At 38.1% G+C, this 24,530-nt stretch overlaps 1 protein-coding gene across 2 annotated transcripts; it reads right to left on the bottom strand.

The window, feature by feature from the left end:
• Window positions 1–244: 244 nt before the first annotated feature.
• LOC128019637 (tubulin monoglutamylase TTLL4-like) lies at window positions 245–23,955 on the bottom strand. 2 transcript variants are annotated; one of them, XM_052605722.1, is made up of 19 exons: window positions 23,834–23,955; window positions 19,483–20,877; window positions 19,040–19,110; window positions 18,825–18,879; window positions 16,750–16,868; window positions 16,487–16,597; window positions 14,564–14,640; window positions 14,197–14,391; window positions 14,036–14,118; window positions 13,828–13,956; window positions 13,606–13,728; window positions 13,354–13,452; window positions 13,113–13,247; window positions 12,554–12,691; window positions 10,721–10,817; window positions 8,210–8,420; window positions 8,057–8,127; window positions 919–968; window positions 245–828 (listed from the first exon to the last, which is right to left on the bottom strand). In XM_052605722.1, the coding sequence occupies exons 2-19, from the start codon at window positions 20,796–20,798 to the stop codon at window positions 651–653; spliced, it is 3,258 nt and encodes a 1,085-aa protein (XP_052461682.1). In that variant the 5' UTR covers window positions 20,799–20,877; window positions 23,834–23,955; the 3' UTR covers window positions 245–650. The 2 variants fall into 2 exon arrangements, with proteins under 2 accessions (XP_052461682.1, XP_052461683.1); XM_052605723.1 differs by lacking the exons at window positions 19,483–20,877; window positions 23,834–23,955 and having other exon boundaries at window positions 18,967–19,072.
• Between the last annotated feature and the right edge of the window lie 575 nt (window positions 23,956–24,530).

Genomic DNA, 24,530 nt, shown 5'->3' with positions numbered 1-24,530 from the left:
GTCGAAATACCAGTCAGCCAAGTAGTTGTTGCATAAAACAGTTGATATCCTCAAAATAACCCCAATCACAAGTGTGATTAAGATCCAGAGATCAACTCTTACTATTCAACTCACTTTTGAAGAGCTAATAAAAAAAGGTTGTGAAAGAATAAAATGGTCATATTTCAAATATCAATATTAATTTTAAAAACCATAACCTGAGCATGTTGTCTCCCTTCAGCAGGGCATGCAAAAAGACATATGATTAAAAGACATATGACAGTGATTTTTATTTTTACAATACTATCTCTTTTCCAAACTTCACATTTCATCCCACTTCTAAAATAATCAGCCCAACAGATGTCTGTACTATGCACAGACCTGTGATGTAAACAAACCAGAAGTATCTATAGGCTCATATGGAAACAAAATCAAAACCCCAAACAGGAAGTGCTTATTCCTCCTGCCACCCACATGCACTGTGTATTTACACCTGTATGTGCGTTCCAGCAACAAAATACTTATTCAAAATACGGCAGTTAACACTCATCCATTTGGCCAGTTATTTCATTAAGTCCGTTTTTCAGTCTTATCCCCCTCCAAAAGCAGAACTCGAGGAGCTATGCACACAGTTTGGAAGCTCTGAATGTCCAGGGTTTCTGGGGTGGAGCTCAAGGGTCATCGTGAGAAGGCAGGCTGTCACTGGCCAGGCTGGAGCTGGAGGTGGGACTGGGGCTCAGGCTAATGGTGCTCAGTAAACTCATGTCTGGAAGACTCATCGTGACTGACTGAACCTCACGATCAGACGAGTCCTCATCCTCAGCATCAGACCTCTGACTGACCAGCACACTGGGGAAAAACAGACAGAGCGACATGAAGCAAGTTAGATGTAAGTTGTACAAAAGAACATGTGAGATGGGTGTAGGTGTGTACACATACCCAGAACTAGTCATCTGAGATCTGTGCCCATGATACGACTTGGAAGACCACTATGAATAGAAGCACAAGCATAAAGAAAATAAACTAACAATAAAATCATAAAATTATCTTCAACAACCTTCACACAATCAATGGACATCAATCAATGAATTTACAGCATCTATCCATCCATCCATCCATCCCACAGAGATCACTGGGAAAGATATCCATGTGTGTATTTTTTTAAAGTGGGGTACAATGGTGTTTCGTGTATTCAGAGTTGTTCAAAGTGTTAAAGAGATGGATTCTCATGCTAAACACGGCCAAAGTTTTACAAAATAATTTAGAAGAATGAATGAGAGAATTTCTGTGCCGAAAATCTTACTTCTGGGTTGGTACAAGTTTCGGCTGTTTTTTTTCCCCGATCGTGGATCTAATGATGTAGACGAGAACGGAAGTCCTTATATGAGCATTTCTTTTGAAAAGCGCACCCGCGGACACATTGACCAGAGGAGAGCAAGACCGTGCACATCAACACCCTTCAAAATCATCGGCATTGCTGCATAGGATTTGTTTGAGAATGCCTCCAAATAAGTCAATTTTTGTATGTGAGGGAAAGTTTACAGTGTTCAGCTTCCCCAAAAACCCAGCGTTACATGAACAGTGGATGCAGTTTGTTTTTCTGGGGCAGCAATGGAGTGTATCAAGTGCGTTTGTGTGTTCTGGTCATTTGTGTAAAGAATGTTTTATAAACAAGGCCCAAGTCGTCGCTGGATTTGCACATCGTTTGCTATTAAAACATGGAGCGGTCTCTGTGATAAAAGTACAATGTAAGTACATGCAAGTACAATTGCATCAGATTTCTGTATTTTGTTGGAAATCAGCACATAAATGAATATATGTTAATGGAAACAACACGAAACCACAGCATTATAGCTTCGCTCACGGCACGCCTCCAGGAGCTCGGCTTTTTCTGGAGAGAATCGGAAAGCTGGATTTTTCTTTTATAAATATGATAAAACTAAAAGACTTTTTGGATATATGAAGGATACAGTGTTACTCTAATGGCACTCAAGATTAACATGAGATTAGGTGAAACTGTGTATGTTATGTACCCTTTAATGTCAGGTATCATTATATTGAACTGTTAGGTTACAAAATATTTTTAATTATTACTACTGTGATTAATAACTATTCCTATTGTGATGTTTATTATTACTGTAAAAATGCCTTAACATGTCTGCCTTTTCCGCCCCATTTCTCTCAGGAGAGAACAGGGCTGGGAAGGTTACTTTTAAAATGTATTTTACTACAGATTACAAAATAATTTTGTCAGATTACTCAAATTTAGTAACTTAATCTAAATACTTTAGAACACTTTGAAATACTTAAGCTTTGTAACACAAAGGAACATATTAACTTGATGTCTTGTTTTTATGCTTTCCGACATTAACCTGCCATAAGATCTGTTTTCTTTGCTTTTAATTTTTAACAAAACCAATTTTGAACAGAATTTCTATGAACAACAAAAAAAATTATGTCATTTAAATCTTCCGATCAATAGAAATTCAATTTGAATACAATGAATGGAATTCCGTTGCGTTTTCATGCTGCATTCCAAGCTTCAAAACAAATCCAGACACACCAAACACATAATAAAAGTAGCTAAAACAACTGGCACAGTTGTCCAGGTTATAGATTTGTTCAATGAATGGACACAACTTTAAGTTATGATAATACTCTCTATAGAGAAGCTATAATTAAGCTATATATTAACATGGCTCTTTTCCACGGTCACAAGCAATGTCGTTATTGACGATGCTTTTGGGAAACACACCTCAGGGCTTGCAAAATTTCAAAATCCCTGGTAGCCCTTTGGGCAGGCAAAATGAATTTAACTAGCCCGAGAAAAGAAAAAAGATATTGACTGACCTTTACTGTGGACAAATCAGCATGATCAGCAAAAACTAGTAGTATATCTGGATGTAATGATTCAAACTTATGATGCACTAAAATTCACAATACAGATAACAGCAAACTAACTTGAAATTTTAAAACAAATACCAAATCAAATTAAAACAAAATACAACTAAAATATCTCAATTTAAACATAAAATTTCTCTGTGCTCTATTTTAAATCAGAGGAAACCATTTGAATTACTAGCCAAAAAAAGATGCTAAATACATGTTATTTGGATTGTATAATTAAAAAAATTGAAGTAAAAACAGAATGGTACCATTTTACCTTTATGAGACGCAAGTGTCACTCTCTGACAGCAAATGCCACTACTGGAAAACCAGTTATTTATAGACTGTTGCTGCCCCTTTAAGACCGAATGCACGGATCCAATTCAGTTGTTTAGTGATGACATAAGAAGCGTTGTTTCCAGGTCCAAGCCTCAACTCGCTTCACTTGAGAATACGACCACAGAAGCCGTTTATGAGCACTGTTTATTCATATTAATCATTTAAGCTAAACGCTTCCAATACGGTGTACACTACAGTCTCCATGCTCACAGCATCCCAAACACAAATAATTTTTATATATATATTTTTTTATTTATATTTTCATTGTCTGGCTATCTGGGACTTCGGTATGGAGTTAAAGGTTAAGATGATAACTTTTAAGTTATGATCGAGGTTGGGGTTTCGATTCCCCGGGAACACGATAGGTAGAAATTTATAGCCTGAATGGACTGAAAGTCGCTTTGGATAAAAGCGTCTGCTAAATGCATAATTTTTTTTATATTTTTAATATTATTTCATTAATTATTCGTATGGATCTGTTAACTGAATGGAAAGTGTGACTTCTAGGAGAATTTTTGTGTCGTGATGATGAGCATGTGTGCACGCTCATTAGTTACTATATATATATATATATATATATATATATATATATATATATATATATATATATATATATAATTTTAGTTGTGCTTTTTCCATTTTTATTTTTATATATATCCATGTAGTTTTTAATCATTTTTATTCTGTTTTAGTTATTTTATAACATCAAGTAACTAGGGGTGTGACGATAACCGCATCACCGCAATACCGCATTAATGAGATGCCTACCGCGGTGTGAGGTCATCACCGCACATGATTTTTTTTTTTTTTTTTGCTGAAAGTTACAGGACTGTATATGATGTGTGATTTGAACTATAAACACATTCATCTTTGCTAATAATTTACTTTTTCCGCGAGTCCTATGTTCAAGGGCTTCTGGGGAAAAAGCCCGCATCCTGAGCAAGGGAGGGACAGCCCATTAAACATATGGGGGATTTGTGTGTGTGTGTGTCTGATTTTTAATTAACTGTTTCAGTACTTGTAATGTTTAGATAATGTTAAATTAAATACACACAAACACGGGCATTAAAAGACAATAGCGTAACTTAAACAGTTGGTGTTAGTTAGATTTTAATTGCAAATAGGCCTACCGGTAGCTATCACTTCATATGGTATAGGCAATAACCGTTGACAGCGCTAGCTGACATTATCCAAAAAATGGCCATGAATTTAGTGTCTAAACCAAATACTGTGTCGCCTATTTGGGCACATTTTGGCTTTGAGGCAGATGACAAGGGACAGCCGGTGAATCTGGACAAGGCAGTATGCCGTATTTGTCGCACAAAAGTATCCGTCTCGCGAGGAAATACAACTAATTTAAGATCACATCTGAGAATTAACCATCCTGTGGCGTTTGCCGGACTTGGGAGCACCAGCAGCACACCAACCTTAGCTACAACCTCAGGCCAGCAGCGACAGTTGGGAGTCTCCGAAGCCTTTGCGAGAGGTTCGCACTACCAAAGAGGCAGTAATCAGTGGCGAGCACTTACTGATAGCGTTACTCGTTACTTGGTTGAAGAAATGGTGCCATTCCGCACCGTTGAGAAGCCAGCGTTCAAAGCCATGCTACATACATTTGATAAGCAATATGTACTTCCTGACCGAAAGTACTTTTCTCAGACAGCGATCCCTGAAAAGTATCTGTCAGTGAAGGACGGCATAATACAGGACTTAAAATACGTCGATTATTTCTCAGTGACAACTGATATGTGGTCAAGCGTTAACATGATGCCATACATGAGCCTGACCATACATTATCTCAGCGCAAACTGGGAACTAAAATCGAAGTGCCTGGAGACTGTGTTCACGCCAGAAAGCCACACGGGTGACAACCTGGCGGAAGCCCTCAGGTCCTCCTTCCAAGAGTGGTCCCTGGACGAGAGGAAACTTGTCTGCATTACAACGGACAATGGAGCAAATATTGTGGCTGCGGTCCGAAAGCTTGGCTGGACATGGCTAAGTTGCTTTGGCCATAATCTACATTTAGCCGTCACCAATTCGATGAAGTCAGAAAAGGACCGCACTGCCCGAGCCATGGGTGTCTGCAGAAATTTGGTGACGGCTTTCTCCCAGAGCTGGCAGAAGAAGAAAAAGCTCCAGAGAGAGCAAGTCGAGCACAACCTGCCCCAACACTGCTTAGTTCTGGTGAGTTGTGCTAAACTTCGATTTAGAGGTTGTTTTTCAGGTAACAGTCCGTGGATATAAACGCACTCGTCCAAACGCAACTTGTTGAAACTTTGAACAATTTATTCTACATAATAAAGGGTTGCAAACGGTGACCAAACCTGCTGTATAATTCATATTAAACTCAAAAGATATCGAAAAAAAAGTAAATCTATAAATAAATGTTAATTAATATTATTGTTAATATGTTTATGATGTAATAATTATTATTTTTCAAAACGATATCGAAAAAAGTTATATAAATAAATGTTATTTCATATTATTGTTAATGTTTATAATAATTATAATTTTTCAAAGCGAATACGAAACGATATCGAAAAAAGTTATTTAAATAAATGTTATTTCATATTATTGTTAATATGATGTAATAATTATACATTTTCAAAGCGAATACGAAACGAAATAACGAAATATAAAATAGCCTACTGTAAATAACTGGGCAAAACTTATGGAAACGACAATCAATGCTCTGATTGTGAGCACGATTTAGGCTACTAATTCGTTCCCTCGATTTATAAATAATCTGCACAATTTACTATTTCGTTCCCTCGATTTGCAAAATCGTGCGGACGATTTACTGTGTTCTTTCCACATGCTAAACGTAGCCTACGATTTAGCCTATTTTTTTCCTGCATGTAATGTGCGGGGCTCCGTAAGATAAAACACAACAGATGGCAAAAATAGCCTACACATTAAATAAAAAATAAAGAAATGGAAAATAAGGATAATAGCATCATATATATAGTATAGGGGCATAAGCTACAAAATATAAATTGATGTGAACTTTGCACTGGTCGCGAAAAGGAGAGAGTGGCACGGTGTATAAAAAATATATATTTTATTGCACAGGACAAAAAACATAGCCTAATTGGGGATTACAATTGTGTTTTAAATGTTTTCACAGGATTGTCCTACCAGGTGGGGCACTAAGCAGAAAATGGTTGCGCGCGTTCTTGAGCAAGTCCCAGCCATTAGGCGGGTTTTGATGGATGACCGGCGCAGCCAACATTTGATACCGACGTGGCAGGACATCGAAGTCCTTGAATCCATTAATGCAGCCCTGAAGAAGGTTGCGGATTTTACAGATGCGCTGTCTTCCGAGAAGACCGTTACAGCGTCCTCTGTTAAACCAGTCCTACAGTTATTAACTGAGGATCTTTTGCTCCCAACCGATGAAGATACGGAGTTGACGGGCAACCTGAAAAAAAAAAAATGGCTGGAGTCTTGAAAGACAAATATAGTGCACCTGCAACACAGCAACTATTGGCAAAGGCCTCATTCATTGACCCAAGACACAAGGACATCAACCCACGAGATGACGTTAAAGAAGCGCTCCTGGAGGAGATGCTGGCAATGCCCGAAGAGCGGCGTGATATCGGGGATGGAGAAGCTGCAATGAGTGCCGCTGCGGCTGGAGAGGGAGAAGGAGAAAGTGCGCCATCTTCTCCTCCAAAAAAAAAAAAAAAGAATCTTGCGGACCTGCTTGGAATGAGAAGAGCACAATCCTCCAATCCGGTTCCAAAAAGAATCCGTGCAGACACTGAAGTCACAAGGTATTTGCAGGAGGAAGCCCTCGATCTGCACTCTGATCCGCTTGCCTGGTGGCGGGATAATCAGGCTCGATTCCCTCTTCTGTCAAATGTGGCAAGAAAATATATGTCTATATGCGCTACGAGCACTCCATCGGAGCGTGTATTCAGTGCGGCTGGCAACATCGTCACCCCGTTAAGATCCTCGCTGAAACCTGACAAGGTTAACATGTTGGTTTTCCTGTCACGCAACATGAAGACGGAAAAATAAAAGCAACAGTACGATTCACTTAAGCGGCCCAAAAGACAAACACTTGTTCACTTTTTGTTTTGTTATTTTGCACTTTAAAAAAGGTTGTTCATGTTTAGCCTATATAGTTAACTATTAATATTTAATATAAATCTTAATTTGTTTATTAGTTTATAACAGAATACTGCTTTATAATTAAGAATAACTAATCATTAGTTAATTATTATCATTAGTTATAATCATTAGTTAATTATTAATATTTACCATTTAGTATAACTGTTACTGTTATTTGTTTATTTGTTAATAAAGAATACTGCGTTATAATAATTAATTTCCCTTGTATTCATTTCCATTACAAGCTGCATGCGTTCTTGAGTGTGTGATGCGGCCGCCGGGGTTTTTTGTGTGTGTGTGGGGGGGGGGGGGGGGGGGGGGGGGCGATTAATCGCCAAATCGCGATTCTTGTTGCTTCATCACCGCGGTAAGAAAAAAACCCATACCGTCACAGCCCTACAAGTAACACTAAGTGAAAGAGAGAAATTTTATCTTGGCAACTAATGTTTGTTAAATATTTCATGTATCATTTTATTTCAAGTAATGAATAGAAAAACGGAGATCCACATACATCAAGATCCAGGCCAAAAAGTTCACATCAATTTATTATATAGAGGCCATAATCTCATAATCTCTTTATCTTGGTGTGTGCAGATCTTCATTTTTCTATTTTGACCTGTTTTTGGATCTACACACTTGAAGGTGTTTACAGTTTTTTTCCTGGACGTATGCACTATGTTATTTGCTACTATATAAGAAGCTACTGTGGTAGAGTGGCATTCTCATAAGTACTTACGTGATGAACAGAATCTGCCAGGTTCCCCAGGTGCACCCTCTTCTCACACAAATCCCTCAGTAGATTGACACCTAAAAGTATGGAAAGAGTCAAAGTGGACAGCTACACAAACCAGGTCAGAGTTACAGGCTTTAGCACAGTGCAAACACACACCTTGGCTCCTGTTCAGCCAGTATTTCTGTTCCCATTGGTTTAGGAGGATGTTGAGGTAGCGTGGTTGCTCAAAGAAACGGAGGTAACGGGAGGAAGCATGAGAGGGAAAAACTCGCTCAAAATCTCCTTTACGACTTAACTCATCCTCGGTTTCTGCCAGCACATGCACATCATCAGGTGTGAGCACATCCAGAATTGTGGCACAGAAATCCTGCAGACAAAAATCATGTTTCAAATATTTGTGGAACTGGGGAAATGCAGTCAATACTATTATCAGTAACTAACAACTTGGACAGTGAGTTATTGTTATTTCCATTCTGTGGTAAAAAAAAAAAAAAAAGTGATGACTGATTTGTTGGAATCGGACACAAAAAAAAAAGAAAAAAAAAAAAAGACTAAGCTACACCTGTTTGACGTCGATAGTCAGCAAAGTCAATTTTGAGAAACAGTTTTCTGAAGTTTCCAAAACAAAAATCACCTAGCATCCATACCTTAAAATCTCTGGAAATATCACCAAATACAGCATACACCAATCTATTGGAAAAATATGTTTTTTTTTTCTTCTGTGATACCAAAATGCTCCAGGTGGGGTGTTTTGACCAATCACAGATGATTTTACTGTGACAAGAGGCGTGAATCTTCACCTGCCTCACGATTACATTTCAGAGGGTAACGAATAGACTATAAAATGATTCTTGATGCATCTGTTCCTCCAAATCCTTTCTTAATAATAATTACTATATAAATCAATATATTTTTGTTATTTCATTTTATGTATATGTTAAGAATAAAGATGCAAATAATCAGTATAACAAATATGACAAAGAAAGAATTATTTAAAAATGCTTTCTTCATTTTACGATACGCGAACAGAATAAACAGAATTTTTCAAGAAAAACTAATTATCAAATGCCAAAAACTATTCATTGCCTTTAGTGTATTAACAAATAAAGAAGTTCAACCGAGAGCACTGAGTGATCCCCTCTCTCTTTTAATGTTTGATTAACATAACAGGGGTCATGAAATGCAATAAAAATCATATAGAAACCATCATAATTTAGCAGTATTAGGCTATTTTCTGTCCTGTTTTGACCCCCCTCATCAGAACACTGTTTGAATATGTTTTAGTTGATTGTAGACTTGTAGACTGAATATTGTAGAATTGACTCCGTAGACTTCATAGATGAATTCTGCTGTGATTTAAGTAAAAACGCATACATTTTCAGTTCATATCAAATGATCTGCAATTACAGACAAAGCAATAGTGACCACGTAATAACAGTTACACACACTTGTGTGGTGTGACAGTACTGTTGGATCTGATATATCACACTCAGCATCGTCTCTTAGTTTTAATCTTTTTAAAAATCCTGTGTCCAATTGTGCCTTGTTTGTAAACAATACAGCGTTAAAATTAAGTGAACAAATGACCAAGTTCTTACCGAAACGGTCTGGATCTTCATTAAAAATGTGTTCATCCACTCTTTCCTAATTTTGGGATCAGAAGGAAAGCAACCTTCTTGTGTTTTTCCACAACTTGGCACTAAACAGCATCTTTCTGCCTTCGGAGCATCTTTATCATTTTTTTTCTGCGTAGACCTATGTTTACCTCTCTCGTTATTTACTCACTTTGTGTGTGAATCAGTGGGAGGGGCTAAACAGGCAGTGATGTAGAAGCAGGTGTTGATCTTCTGCAGAGGCACTGTTTAACCACTCTTTTACGTCAAAGTAGCATATTTCACAACTTGTCGTTTTGGCAGACTGATTTTAATACAAGCCGTTTTTAGACTAACTAGAAAGTTTGAGTTCTGAAACTTAGATTTTTTTTAATAGTACAACCACTTTTTACATGTCAAAAGATCAAGGGAATTTAGATTTTTCAGTTCATAAACCCTTTAATGAGAGGCCTATACATTAAGCCTATACATTAAGACCTACTGTAATGCACAGATATAATTTAATGTTAAACCTCATATGTTTTTCCCCAACAGAAAAGAAAACGTTCAATTAAGATTTAACAAATGTTTGTGTGAATACTCGTCAAGACCGATATTTTGAAATACTATAACTCTGTGTGTATGTGTACATCAGGATCGTGTGCTGGCTGAGAGGTGTCTTTGTGCACCCGTTCAGATATGTCAGTCAGCACGTGTAAGATTCTTTCTTGGCTTATTGCTCTTAATAACTCTTTCAACATCAACATCCCACACTTTATTTTCTCATTCTGCATGTTCCTCTCAAAACCCGAACCAAGACGTAACATGTAACTTTTTAAAACAAAGAATATAGACCACTCAGAAAACATACAAATAAAGACAATAACAATAATTGCTATGTGGAGAATTGGGATCACTAGAGGAGGGCTTATTGAAAATATTTGTGAAAAACTTAAAAATCTTCCAACATTTACATTTTTCACTTGTTTTGCCTGTAGCTCGTAGTTAGCGCATGTGAATTTTGACTCATTTTACCAGCATGGGTCACATATGACAAAGGGGTGTGTTTGAATACCTGGTCTCCAAAGCGCTGGCTCAGATAAAAGGCTCTCTTTACTTTCTCATCAGTTGAAATGTCAGATCGCCATCTCTCTCGTACCACTCCACATAAACTGAACAAAAAGAGTAGAACTTCAATTAGAGGCATACAGATATAATTAAAAAATAACAGGTAACATATTTATGATGTACTTTTACATTGGCATTTCAAAAGTTTGGAGCTGGGTAAATTTCTTTAAACCATGTTGAAAGAATTCTCTTATGTTCATGCCACGTAAACATTAGAGGTGACCGATCCAAATTCGATATTGTGCTTATTCTTAATTTAGGGCGTGGCCACTTGACTGACAGGTAGATTGCTGCTGCTTTCACGGCTGTCGAGCTAGGTGGGCGTGGCTTCAGCAACCAGCTCCCGCCTTTTTGCCCATCTATCGGGAGTGACGTGCGGTGACGCACTGCCAAGATGGGGACGGCAGGCTCCACTTACTTTTGGCTTCAAAAATACTCTTAGGTAACCTATGGGTGATTTTACGGACACTACGTCCATGTTTTTATACTTTTTATACTTTTATCTTTACTTTTATAAAGAATGTCTTTTTGGGTTTGAGGCCTTAGTCTTTGCAACTTTAGGGATCTAATCTATGCACAACAGCTATTAAAACTACAAAGTGAAAGGAAAACTTGAAATTGCATCATGTGACCACTAAGTTTAAAAAAACAGCATTTATTTGAAACAAATAGTTTAAACATTATTAAAGTCTTTACTGCCATTTAATGCATATGACAAAAATAAAAAAAATTAAAGGGGGGGTGAAATGCTCGTTTTCACTCAATATCCTGTTAATCTTGAGTACCTATAGAGTAGTACTGCATCCTTCATAACTCCAAAAATTATTTAGTTTTATTATATTCATAAGAGAAAGATAGTCTGTACCGATTTTTCCCGGAAAAACACGACCGGCTGGAGGCGTGATGTGTGGGCGGAGCTAAAGAATCACGAGCGCCAGTAGGCTTTTGCGTTGAGAGCGTTTGGAAGCTGTGACAGCTGTGAAGGCTGAAACTGAACGAGAGCAGCAGCAGCAACGACTCGCTCCGAGCGGGGCTCGAACCCAGGGCTCCGATGGGAGGCGGACGCACTAACAAGGAGGCAGAGATATTTTAAGCAGTTTTACTCACCGCCTGTGGTTCCAACTCACAATCATGACCCTTTTTCGTTGGGATTGCATCATCCTTAAGAAATAAACTATAAGCAAATCCGTCGTCAAACTGGGCCTTGTTTGTAAAACAAGCATTTTAGAAATGCAGGGAACAAACACAAACACTTGCACAACTCCGTTGATGCTCTGTAAAAATAAACTCCATCCACTGGTCTCTTAATACTGTTTTTTCTTTGGTAATCTGTGCAGGGTTGTCTTGCCCTGGCAACCAAAAACACACTCCTTTTGTGACATTTCGCGACGCTCTAGCTCTGATCAGTGAAGTCTGTTGTGCTCTCAGTGCTGTGCTATATGGGAGCGCGCGCTCTTCCGGCAAACGTGCCCTCAGGACCCATATAAGGAAATTCCGCTCCATCTAACGTCACACAGAGCCATACTCCAAAAAACTTTCCGAAACTTGTGACAAACCGGAAGAGTTTTTTTTGGAACAAAAATACTCCTTCAAACGTACAACTTAATTTTTGAAACTTTTTCCATGTTTAGCATGGGAATCCAACTCTTTAGCAGTGTAAAAAACCCAGTATGCATGAAATAGCATTTCATCCCCTTTAAATAAAAAAATCTTACCAACCTCACACTTCACAATTTAAGTGTACACAAATTTTGAAATACAATGTAATATCAGAACTGACCTGTTGGTGGCGCTGCTGGAACTCGAATTGGATGGTGCAATGTCTTCGCTCAATGGCAACACAAAGCCAGCAAGGTTCAGCAGATCCCGTATCATCTGACCCTTGATGCTGACGTCCAGCGGTGTGTTAGAATGGAGGCTAGAGAGAGTCAGAGAGAGGAAGAGGAAACAATGTGAATGATATTTGGTACAGGGCATGGCAGGATTCAGTAGAACACAACAGCTTAAAAAGATTCAATTATGAAAAATAATATATAATAATAAATAACATTTTATAGAAACTATATCTTGAGCTTATAGGTAACTGATATTCCTGGGGACTTACTAAAAAGCAGTACTAATGACACTACTTGACAACTTATTAGTGTAAACTAATGTATTAGAGTCACCTTCCTTTTTGGGACGAATAAACATTCCTCTGGTTGTCTAAGTGACTATATAATATTACTGTTAATATTATGTTAGTGTGATGATTTGTTCAGTAAGGGTAGTTGGACAAAGTCGCCTGACTACTGTTAATTCTAAACAGCTTAAGCTGCAGGAGTTCCTGTGTGCTGTACCTGGGCGAGATGTTCACCTCCAGCACCCACGGCTTCAGATTCTCATCCAGCATGATATCAAAGCCAAAAAGCTCATGACAGCTGTAGGCAGAGCGTACATGCATCTTCACCAGCGAGTTCACATATGGGTCGGACCTGCCATGGGAACAGAGATAATTTATTCAGGTTCAGTTCAGAGGAACGTGAATGTGTACACATACACAAGAAGTGTCTACAATACAAAAGACTGCAGGACACTTACGCGATGATGGTTTTGATGACCATATCTTTGATCTTCTCCCAAATGAGAGTGGTGTTGATACCTTGAGAACCCAAGTACTGCCACAGTGCCTTCAAAGCCCTGCATTCAAATAAAACTGCAATCATTAGACTGTATAACGCTTCTGAAGTCAGTTCTAATATTTTTAGGCCATGAGTTGCCTGCTGATTAATCACAAAACCTCATATCTTAACAGTGAAGGACCAACTCAGTGTAATATCTCTTTATTCTTACCATTTATGGCCCTGACAAGCCTTATCATCGCTGTTACTCTGATATTCCGAGTTCTTCTTATTTACACTGTAGTTTGTAAGGTGCATAAACTTGTTGTTGAGGGTCTTCATTGAAGGAGAGTATCTGTGTTGAAGAACAATCAGAAAATACCAATTTAAATGAGCAAGGTCCTAAGATTTGCACATTTTGTAAAACACTTTTTGTTAAATGACCTATACTTACTTGCAGCTTGCAAAACGTACTAGTCCATCATTAAAGATGTAAACTCGAAGTGGGTCATAAGAGGTCACATACACATAGATCCGTAGATCAAACTTATTCCCACTGATGAGGTAGGGCTTGTGAAGATACCTGCAGTAATATACATCACATTGAGATCATAAACATGTCTTAATTAGGAATCAGTATGTTCCAAGGTCTTGCAACTAACTTCTGCACGAGAAGTGGTCTCTTGCGTGGCATTTGGCTCCACTTGTGAATGACCTGAATGCCAATTCCACGAGCAGATGCAGGCTAAAAGTGAGAAATGGCAGCATGTCAGTGACGAATGTCAGAGAGCAATTTCACAACAACTCTAGTAATGTAACGTACCGGTTTGACGATCCATTTCTGCTTGCTGCCCCCATCCTCCCAGGCCTTCCTAAGCAGCTTGATGTCCTGTGGGAGAATGAAGGAGCGTGGAAAGAAGCCAAACTCTCTTTTGCCAAAGTGTGCCTGCATCTTGGACAGGTTCCTCCAAAGTCTGTCCTTCCGGCCGATCTGAAAGGAGCCTGGAAAGTGGTTCAGCTGCCAAACAGAAATGCATTCTTGTTAATACTTAGCAGATGACTCAACTTGACAGATCATTTAACGTCTAACACCAGGTCATTAAATATGAGAAACAAACTTGATGGATTTTTATTACAAAATGGTAATACACAGATGTCAAAACACCTCAACTTCTGAATCCCAATCTTACCTTCTGAAACTCTCTAATGGCCTTGAACCCTGGAGACTTCATATGGTGACCCCAACAGCCAAGCCAATCATGACTCTCTAGTGAAAAGACCAACACATGATGAACTGCATACTAAAAGCTGGAATACGTGACATGACTCATGAACATATTTTTGCCCCTAATTGCAGTCTGGACGTGTAAACAAAGTCAGAGAAAGTCTGCAACTCTTGGCAGTCAGATGCCGCGTTTCCACCGAAATTACCCGGAAATTACCCCCCCCATGACCTGTTGCTAAAAGTACTGCGCGCGTTTCTCAATACAAAGTACGTTGATTTTGGATGTGCATCCTCCTTGCTAGTTCAGACTTTGTGCATTCGTCTCAGGAGTGTGATGTCCGCGACGGGCAAGTCCGGTAAATCTGAAAACAACACTGTACTTGATAACTTCAGTCAGCTGACCATGGCTACTGCAATTTTCCTCTCTGTATATTTACAATAAAATGAAATCGGATATCAAATACCACTGCCTCCTTTCGTTTTCATTTTAACATAAGAACAGCTGCAGAAATGTACTTCGTTCAGGGATATGTGTATATATACAGCCATTACAATGAAACAAAATATTATATAGATTCACCTTTTTTATTTTCATTCTAACATATAGATAAATTGAATACAAACCAAAGAAAACCTGTTAGATTTACCCCGCAGCTGAATTATATTTTATATTTAACCATTAAATAGACATCAGAGCCAGCGGCACACATCAGAAGGTCTATCCGAGGTGAGGCTGCTTCTTGGCAGATAGATGATCACTAAGCTCCTGCTGATCACGTGGAGTTTACCGTCTCAGAGATCGGCGAAAATAGTCGCTGTCTTTATAAATAAACCACAGATTTGAGTTATAAAACAACTACATTCTCGCCTGAAATACTTGTAAAATTACATTTCATGACACAATAACAGTAATATTTTGAAAATGTTGATCCGAATAAATGGTGGTTGGACTCAACCAATGCTGCGTGAATTCAACCAATCAGGATGTTTAGCGCCCAAGTCCCGACCCCGAAAGCTCCCGGAACTTTAAAAAAGTACCACCTCGCCAGCAGGGACTTTCTGAGGGGCATTTTTTTACCCGGTACTTTATTTAGTTCCTGGTTCCTGCGGTGGAAACACACCGAGTACCAGGCCAAAGTCCCTAGTTCCTGGGTAAAGTTCCTGCGGTGGAAACGGGGCAAGAGTTGATAGACTTGAGAGACAAAAGCCTAATGTATGATGGTGAACACTCTACCAAAAAAAAAAAAAAAAAAAAAATTAAAACCTTCAGATTCCATCCAACAGGAAGATATTAAACGTGATATTTTGCAATGATTTTAAAACGCATATCGGTTCTCATTTGTCATATCGCCTAGCAATGAAGAGGATATTTTTGTGTGTTTGCATTTGGAGTGATTTTAAAGTTTGGTAGTGTGCAATCTTGTATAGAATCCCCAGACTTTCTCTAACCATTAACAAAGTCGGCCAGTGTATGATGTCTAGGGTTTTAACCCCTTACTTGTCACCCCCCCCCCCCCCCATTTTCAGCATGGAGACACAAATGACATAACCAAAAATAAAAGTCTAAGTAGATACATAATCAACATATGTTCACAAAATGTACTAAATAAGTGTCACTGCAACAATGTTTTATCAAAACATTGGTCAAATATCAAAGCTAGAGTTCAACTGATGCACAGTTGCTCCAGATCAAGTAAGAGTGTGATGTTTAACGTGCTGTGAAAGTGAAATAAAAATCTGGGGCCATTGATGATCTTTGAACGCAAAGGGGTTAAAAAGAAAGTTGGTGCATTCCAGCCTTAGTGCAATGCAAAAAAAATAAAAAAAATAAAACTGTTGGTAACTTTTTTCAGCATCACTAAAAACGAAAAGGAAGTCGTTGACTCACTTTTGGTGGCTTTGAAGTGTGATCTGGAGATGGTGTTTTTCACAACATTGGGGGTGACTGTAGTTATCTTCCATTTGAGCAGCTTCCTCTGTTCAGCAGGCAACAACTCAACTTTGAAAAGAGGAAAACATTTTACAACAGTCTTGAAAACACAAGGCTGTTATTTAAAAGAGAAAAATGTGTATTTAACGATCTGTTCATAATGAGTATCACATTGATAATCAAGAACCCTGTAAAGTCAGCGTTTTTGTGTGTATGCCAACCTCTTTCACTGGCAGTGCTGAAGTACAGCGTGGAGGGCATGTGGGGGAAGAGACTGGGGACAAGTGCGGGTTTCTCCACCAGTTCCCCTTCCACATCAGGACTAACGGGCTCCTCGACACTGAAAGACACAACAAATATTAGTAGGCCAACACAGAATCTCAGAACATATTAAGAAGCACTAGTTATGGAGTACGACAATTTTTGAACACCTTAACACTTGTTTTAAGTTCAACTTTTGGGCTAATTTGCTGCCAGTAATAGTGCAGTTTTCTCAGCACTGTTAAACACACAGAATTGCCAAATAAAAAAAAAAGAAAATCATCACAGAAAATTGCAACTCTATCTGACAAAGTACCTTAAGTGAAATAAGATAACAAAATTAGCAAGAATCACCAAATTCCATTTTTTTATTATTTAGGCAAAATACTCTTATAAAGATTCTTATACGGTCAACAGCCAGCTTCCTCATATACAAATAAACCAATCCAGATAGAGAATTCAATAAGAAACTTGATAAGAAAAAAATTGATATTTACATTTAAAGTTGTCAACTTAATCAGTGCAAGGATACAGTAAAACAAAATAACTCACGTGACAGTCATTTAGAAACGCTGAGGTTGATTCAACACAGTAAATCACACTGAACTGCAGTGAGTGTGAAGTTACACTCTACATGGCCCTTTACTTTGAAACCAGAAAACACCTACTACAAAAAAACCCATTAGCTGGACGTCACTTCATGACAATGCCTCCACAGACCGGTTACAATTCACTACTCATTTTCCTGTAATAGAGGGATAGTTCTACTTCTATCACACAAGAACAATTGTGGGACCTTTCTACAGGCTTCTGGCTTTAAAGCTTTTCTCTGACAGCAACCACTAGAACAAACAAGAAACCGTCAGGTCTTCCTCTGTGTGTCGGTCATCACCATGGCAAAGTCAGGTGACTAGAAGAGAAACATGCATAAGACCCTCTTCCACTGTAATCTAGCCTTCATTGTCAGCCTTAGTTTGCACTCTAAATCTCTGCGTCAAAAGTAGATCACCAGCAACCAGCACAAAGCCAGGATTAGCTAAGAGAAAGAGATCTTTGAATCAGCAAAAAGATAAAAATGGGGATTTGCTAAATACAACAGCTGAACTGTGGGAAAAATGTGTATAGGGAATGTTTTGAAAATGTTATCTTTTGAGTTAAAACAATCAACTTTACTGTTACTGACCCCAGAAGTTTATATTACAGTGTATGATTTTTTATTTTATTTTTTGTAACTCAGAAAGGGCAAAAATGTATCAAAAGATTTTTTTTTCCATTCATATAATCCTGAAATAAATAAATAAATAAAATTAACCAGCAAAACTGTTTTCAACAAAAGACATGTATGCCAAACAAGAAGGACTTTGGAAAGATCATGCGACCCTGAAGACTGCAGTAATGGCTGCTGAGAATTGAGCGTTTCATCACAGAAATACATTACCAAAATATCTGTAAATGATAGAAGAAAAAAAAAAACTCAAACTTTTTTTTTTTTTTTAATAATATTTCTAAATATTGCTCTTTACTGTATTTTTTGATCAAATAAATGCAGCTTTGGTGAGCATGAGAAAAATATATAGGGGTGTGTGGACAAAACAACAACAAAAAAGCACCTTTCTTTCTGCAGTCAAGGTCAGCATGTTTTGAAAGACATTGAGGTAGAAGAGACAAGTGAATGCTTAGGGAGAGAGTACATACATTTTATGGGATACAAAGAGTAAGATAAACAAGAAGTATCCATTTCCAGTGAAAGGAAATATGAGGCCTTTCAATAATTTGCTTATCCAATCAGCTGTAAGATTTCTTTCTTTCAATGATAAACCAGTACAAATGACGGTTCTAAAAATAAATACTTGCATTTAAGAAGTAACCCTTGTAGCTCGCCAAAAGAGACCCCACCAAGACTTGTGATTTAAACCTTGCTTAAGTTTAACTAATTAGTGACTAATTCCTGACTTCATTTTACAGGTGGATTTCCGTAAAACAGTGAAATTCATCCTGGAGTACTACATTTCTCAAATATAAAAAGTCTAATTACTTGGACAAAGCTGTCATGGATGTTGTTGAGGAGTCATCACAATCATCGGAGACATCTGATGAAGAAAAAAAAAGGAATATTAGATTTTGGTTACAAACAGTCAGACTATGATTTTTTTTTTTTACTTTATACAAATACCTACTGATAAAAGGGTTCTGGCTACACTGGTTCATGTATGCTGAGGTTAAAGCAACACAAAGAAGCAGTTCTGTTACCATCATCACTGAAGTCATTCTCCAGCTTATCAGGAAGCTCCTCCTCATCACCGTCTAGCAGCATTCCCTGTCTGAAGAATGAAGTACAATAAAACTTGAGAACTGAACTCAGACATGTAACTTTTACAGTGTATAAGATAATATACACAATATCTGGGAGCTCTGAAGTTGTGTCCAAAATGCAAACAAATATTTAGTTTGAGTTTCTTTATGATTCAAACCAATCTGAATGATCTGATTCACTAATCTGACTAAGAAAAGCAAGTTATTTATAGACATACAGTACTGCGTACCAGTTAGAAGTCTGAAAGATTTGCTGAAAGAAATTAATACTCTTATTCAGAAATGACCCCATTAAATTGATCAAAACTGATAATAAAGACAATTATAATTGACCCCAAACTTTTGAGCAGAAGTATACATTAAAAAACAATTGTGCACACCTCTGAATCTCATGACGATCCTCCTCCTCTTCAAGTGTCATGGGGCTTGTGTCCACCTGCAAGGCCTGACAGCATTCCTCTTTTGTGAGCTGAATGGCAGATATCTGGTTTGTCACGGTGTAAACAGACGGCGACTGAGGAGAGGCCATATTGAGGCCAGTCGCCTCTGGAATGGCACAATCACCTCCCTGCGTCTTATCATCACACAGAACAGCAGAGGGGCACTTCTCATCAGTTATATCAAAACTGAGGGCACTGTTGGTTTCCATAGGTGCAAAACAAGACTCCTTATCTCCATTAATAAGGCAGAGGGATACAGTACTACCTGTAAGATGCTTTATGCTGCTCAGACCGTTGAGTGAACGGTGTCTTGCATGTACATTTTTGGGAGTGAGTTTTTGCACAACGGTGGCAGTGAACTCTGCCTCGGAGTTGATATTTGTCACTCTCTGAGGAGCTTCACCAACACCGTGTCCCACACAGCAGTCCAGCTCAATTGATCTGGTGTCTTCCGCTACAATCTTCTCAAACTGCCTCATATCCTTGGCCACCATACTGCGGTTCAAAAGCACATCCGTGCATATATCTGTCGAAGGCACACTCGGTTGGAGAGGTTTTGTTGCATCTGCTTTGAGGCCTCGAGAACGTGTTCCATTGGAGCCAGATACGAAATTGGCAGGACTGTACAGATCACCAGTCTCTTGTTTAGAGTATGAGGGCATTTTGGCATTTGGGGGCCGCACAACTCCAATGCTGTTCTCCCTGAGCTTGTTGCTCGTCCAAGGCAAAGACTGATTAGTAGGCATGCTTTTCTCAATTATGACTTTTTGAGAAGACGACTTGGGTGGAGAGGCAGGACAGACAGACAGCTGAGGAGAAAAGGCCCTCTTTCCTAACAGCCCTGACTTGAACCGAAATGAATCAAGGTTCCAGTGGGATTGACGGTAGCTATGGCATGCAGCGGGAGCAGCGTTAATATGTGGCAAGCTCTTAGATAAAACACTATGTGTCCTTAAACCATTACTAGCACCATTCAAAGAACTTGCACTTGTGCTCTGTATGCGGCTGACTGTTATGGTAGGCACGTGAGGACAGGCACGTTGTGTGGGGATCCCTGAGACAGAGTAGGGCTTATCATACAGCACTTTCACATTTGGATGAGGCACTGAATCACCCACACTGCTCTGCAGTCTCTTTCTTCCAATGTTGAAGGAGCCTCGTGCATTGGGTGAATGTACTACTGCAGACTTGGCTTGGATGACGAGGGCTGACCGTGATGCCCCATTCCTTTTGTCTTCAGCTCCACTGGAGGCCATTAATTGCCATCTCACACCCCCCTGGAATGGGCTCAGGCAAACACATAAGTGAGGAACCGAAGGATAGGAGGGGCTACAACTGTAAAACACAGAGAAATAATAACAGCAGTTTATGAAATGCTCACTGTAGCATTTTAATACAATTTTGCGATCACCATCATTTAATAATCGAATATGGCCAAACATTTGGTATTCTTGATGCTGCTTTGCTGGGATCCATTACACACCGTTTAAAAAGTTAGATTTGGTCTTCCTCACTGGTCTAACAGTGATTGTCATTGTAAAAATTAAGATGGCCAATGAAATCCAATAAAGCGGGCTTACAGTTCCCAGAGGCCAATCATGAATTACAGCGCATTACTTCAGCGTGAAATGTAAGTAGCTAACATTCATATAACTATGACAGAAATGTTAAAAAGCTAACAATAAAATTCAACTACTTTTTGTGAAATCTGGCCATTTTAAAATAACTTTTCACTGTAATTGGACATATAGGCTATCATCATATACAAAACTGATGTAATTAATAACTAAATGTGATGAAACATGAAGCATCAACAGAAGGGTGATTCCATGTCAAATCAACCAGAGGTCTCCAGCTCCAATATTTGATATTGTCAATATTATTTCCATAAGAAAGACAACACATATAGTGATTAAAGCCAAAATATTAAATGTCACAGATGTGTATTTAATGAGTAATTCACTATTTTCTAGAGGGGGGTCAAAAATGACTTGACAAAATTATTTTCACCTGATATTTGGAGCCAAATTAGAGGGCTGTAAAAATGACTTTAGAAAGCTGGCGTCATTATTATTTTGTTTTTACGCAGAGTTTGGTAGGTCTATTAGTACAATTTGTTGACTTTAGAAATCTTTCTTTCATTATATGCCAAATATGACTGTTCAAGCTACAAACAACAAACAAATAAAGTGTAAAAATACAAACATGGCAGATATACGCAACCGACAGACAGGTAGAGAAAGGTATTGGGGTGATAAATCAATGTCTAACCTGATGAAAAATATTAATTTGATGCCATCCACATTATATTTCATCTGCAACAACATTGTGACCTTTTATAATGATATGTTGGTCATTAACTTTTAAATGCATCATTATGCAAACACATGAACGGAGTTCTCGGCATGAAAGACCCGTGACTAGCAGATCAATGTGCCTCTTCTATTATCTTCAATACAGTAGGAAATTATATTCAAGTTCATGATCTGGGTCATTGTTTAACAGAAAACCACACACAATGTTTATACTGCATCTCTGTCAATCACTCTGACATTTTTTGGTTAAATTAAATGTTCACTGTCAGTACACTGACTGAACTGCTGTGAAGAGAGAACTGAAGATGAAAACAGAGCCGAGATCTTTCATTCGTTATCTGGCTCGGCTCTGTGTTCATCTTCAGTTCTCTCTTCACAGCAGTTCAGTCAGTGTACTGTTTGAGTAAATGAATTACTCCGGGATATTGGTTTGTTTTAAAGCTGCGGTAGGTAACATTTGACGCTCTAGCGGTTAATAAACAGAACTGCTTGCGTCTTGCAGAAGAACATCGTAGCCGGAACTACTTCTCTCTGTTTATGTCTATGAAGAATCACAAAGGTACTGGGTTACTCCGCCGCGGTACCCCGGAAGCAATCTAAAATAGTCTGAATATAAACACTTATTATAGGTGCACCCTAGTGATTCAGGACAAGTCAAAAACACGGTTTGGAAAATGGATTCATGGTGTACTCGCTGATTATATACATTTTTCTACATTTTGAACACAAACAAAGTTACGGACCGCAGCTCTGATTGGTTATTTTTTACCGGGAGCGATGGAGTTTCTGCAAATGGCAATAGGACCACTGGGAGGAGCCAGAGGAGCTTGATTTTTTTCACAGATTATCTGTCTCATATTATACTGTCAGGACATAATGACAGGTTTAACAAATTTGTAAAAAATATAGATCTACAAAAGTTACCTACTGCAGCTTTAACTCAGAGGGAGTGTCAGCCACATTAAAAAGAGTTAACAGCTTAAGTCATTAAGCGAACCATTTCAAACGATTCAGTTCGATTTGGTGAACTGGTTCAAAAAGATCCGGTTACATTGAATGATTTTTTTCACGAACCAGATATCACAAACTGCAGTGTTTTGAAATCTCACAACTGACACGGAGAGAAGACAATGCTGATTAAGTTATAGTTTTTGCTATTTTTAGACCAAAATTTATTTTCGATGAATAAAAAAATTCTAACCTACCCTCTGATGTCACATGGACTACTTTGATGATGTTTTTATTACCTTTCTGGACATGGAAAGTACCCTGCACACAGTTTCTATGGAGGCACTGAGAGCTCTCGGACTAAATCTAAAATATCTTAAACGGTATTCCAAAGATGAACGGAGGTCTTACTGGTTATTAATGACATAATTTTGATTTTTGGGTGAACTAACCCTTTAATACTATGTTTAGTATGACAACGAACTAAAAGAGCACTTGGGATTGTGGCACTTATGAATCCCAAAATATTCCCTGTATAGGCAGCTCATCAGATTTTCAGACACTCAAACAAAGTGTTAGATCAAAGGCTTGATCTTTTTAGATTCATTGGTTTGAGCGCCATGAGATCAGCTAAACCTATACACTAACACCAGGCTGTTGTAATGATTAATCAATATTTGGGCTTTCCTCAAGACTACACACATGAACGGAGCTTAACAGGAGACATACAGGCTGCGACACACAAACCAGTCAGCTGCCTAGCTAGACGGTGTTTCTGGAAACCATAGCCGCGTTAAATACTGCCTACGTAGGCAGCGCACTAGATCTTGAGAAGCGGCCAAAACGAGGCTAACCGTTAGCCTGTTAGCTTACCACATACTCTGCGCATAGAAGGATTAACAACACTTTCTCACGCCAAACACCACCAGCGTCTTCGTGTACAGGACGAACACTTTTCGTTTATCACTAACGTTTATTACTACACAAAGACTTCTGTCTGTTTCAGTGAGTGATAAAACACATCTTACCGGCTCGGGATGACAGACTAGCCTGAGTCTGGCGCGCGAGAATCCCGCCTCGTGTTTTTTCCTCGTGCTGCCTGAGCTGCTGCCTGACTGACACCACACTGTCTGAATTACTGCTGCTGCACTAATTATTGAAAATCGCTTAACTGAATAACTGAATAATGTAACTGAATAATAATAATAATAATAATAATAATAATTGCTGATATAAATATTACATAACATTACATATAACACTTTAACTTAAAAAAATAAAACTAAACATTTTAATTAAAACTAAAGCTATATAGAACTATTGATATAATAAAAAACTAATTAAAAAATTACTAAAACTAAAATTATAATGAAAACTGAAAATATGTAAAAAATTAAATAAAAATATTAAGAAATACTAGTGTAAAATGATAGGCCTACTAAAATAACACTGGTCTGAACGTAATAGATATTTCTAATAAAAGTTAGATGAGGACATTAACGACGTACTTATTTTGTAATTGTAAATGCATAAACTGATACACAATGTATTTATAGGGAAGGCCGAGGCTATTTGTTTTTATTTTTAATTGCTATAGTTAATACTTCTCAGAGGTTTATTTTTTAATTCAATTTTATGTAGACGCATGCATTAAGGTCTTGTCATGGTTTTGGTTATCAAATATTGTAGGTAATAAACTATAAGGTTTATAATATTTAAAATAAC

This window comes from Carassius gibelio, chromosome A9, assembly GCF_023724105.1.
Source record: "Carassius gibelio isolate Cgi1373 ecotype wild population from Czech Republic chromosome A9, carGib1.2-hapl.c, whole genome shotgun sequence".
Lineage (NCBI taxonomy): Eukaryota > Metazoa > Chordata > Actinopteri > Cypriniformes > Cyprinidae > Carassius > Carassius gibelio.
This window is presented reverse-complemented; position numbering and strand designations above follow the sequence as displayed.

Bases quoted from the DNA above. Each gene is read 5' to 3' on its own strand.
- LOC128019637 (XM_052605722.1), bottom strand. From the start codon at position 20,798: ATGGCCTCCAGTGGAGCTGAAGACAAAAGGAATGGGGCATCACGGTCA. The intron at 16,869-18,824 runs GTAATTAGACTT...TGTGTCTTTCAG, and splicing joins TCCATGACAGCTTTGTCCAA to TGTCGAGGAGCCCGTTAGTC. The intron at 13,957-14,035 runs GTTAGTTGCAAG...ATATTACTGCAG, and splicing joins AGACCACTTCTCGTGCAGAA to GTATCTTCACAAGCCCTACC.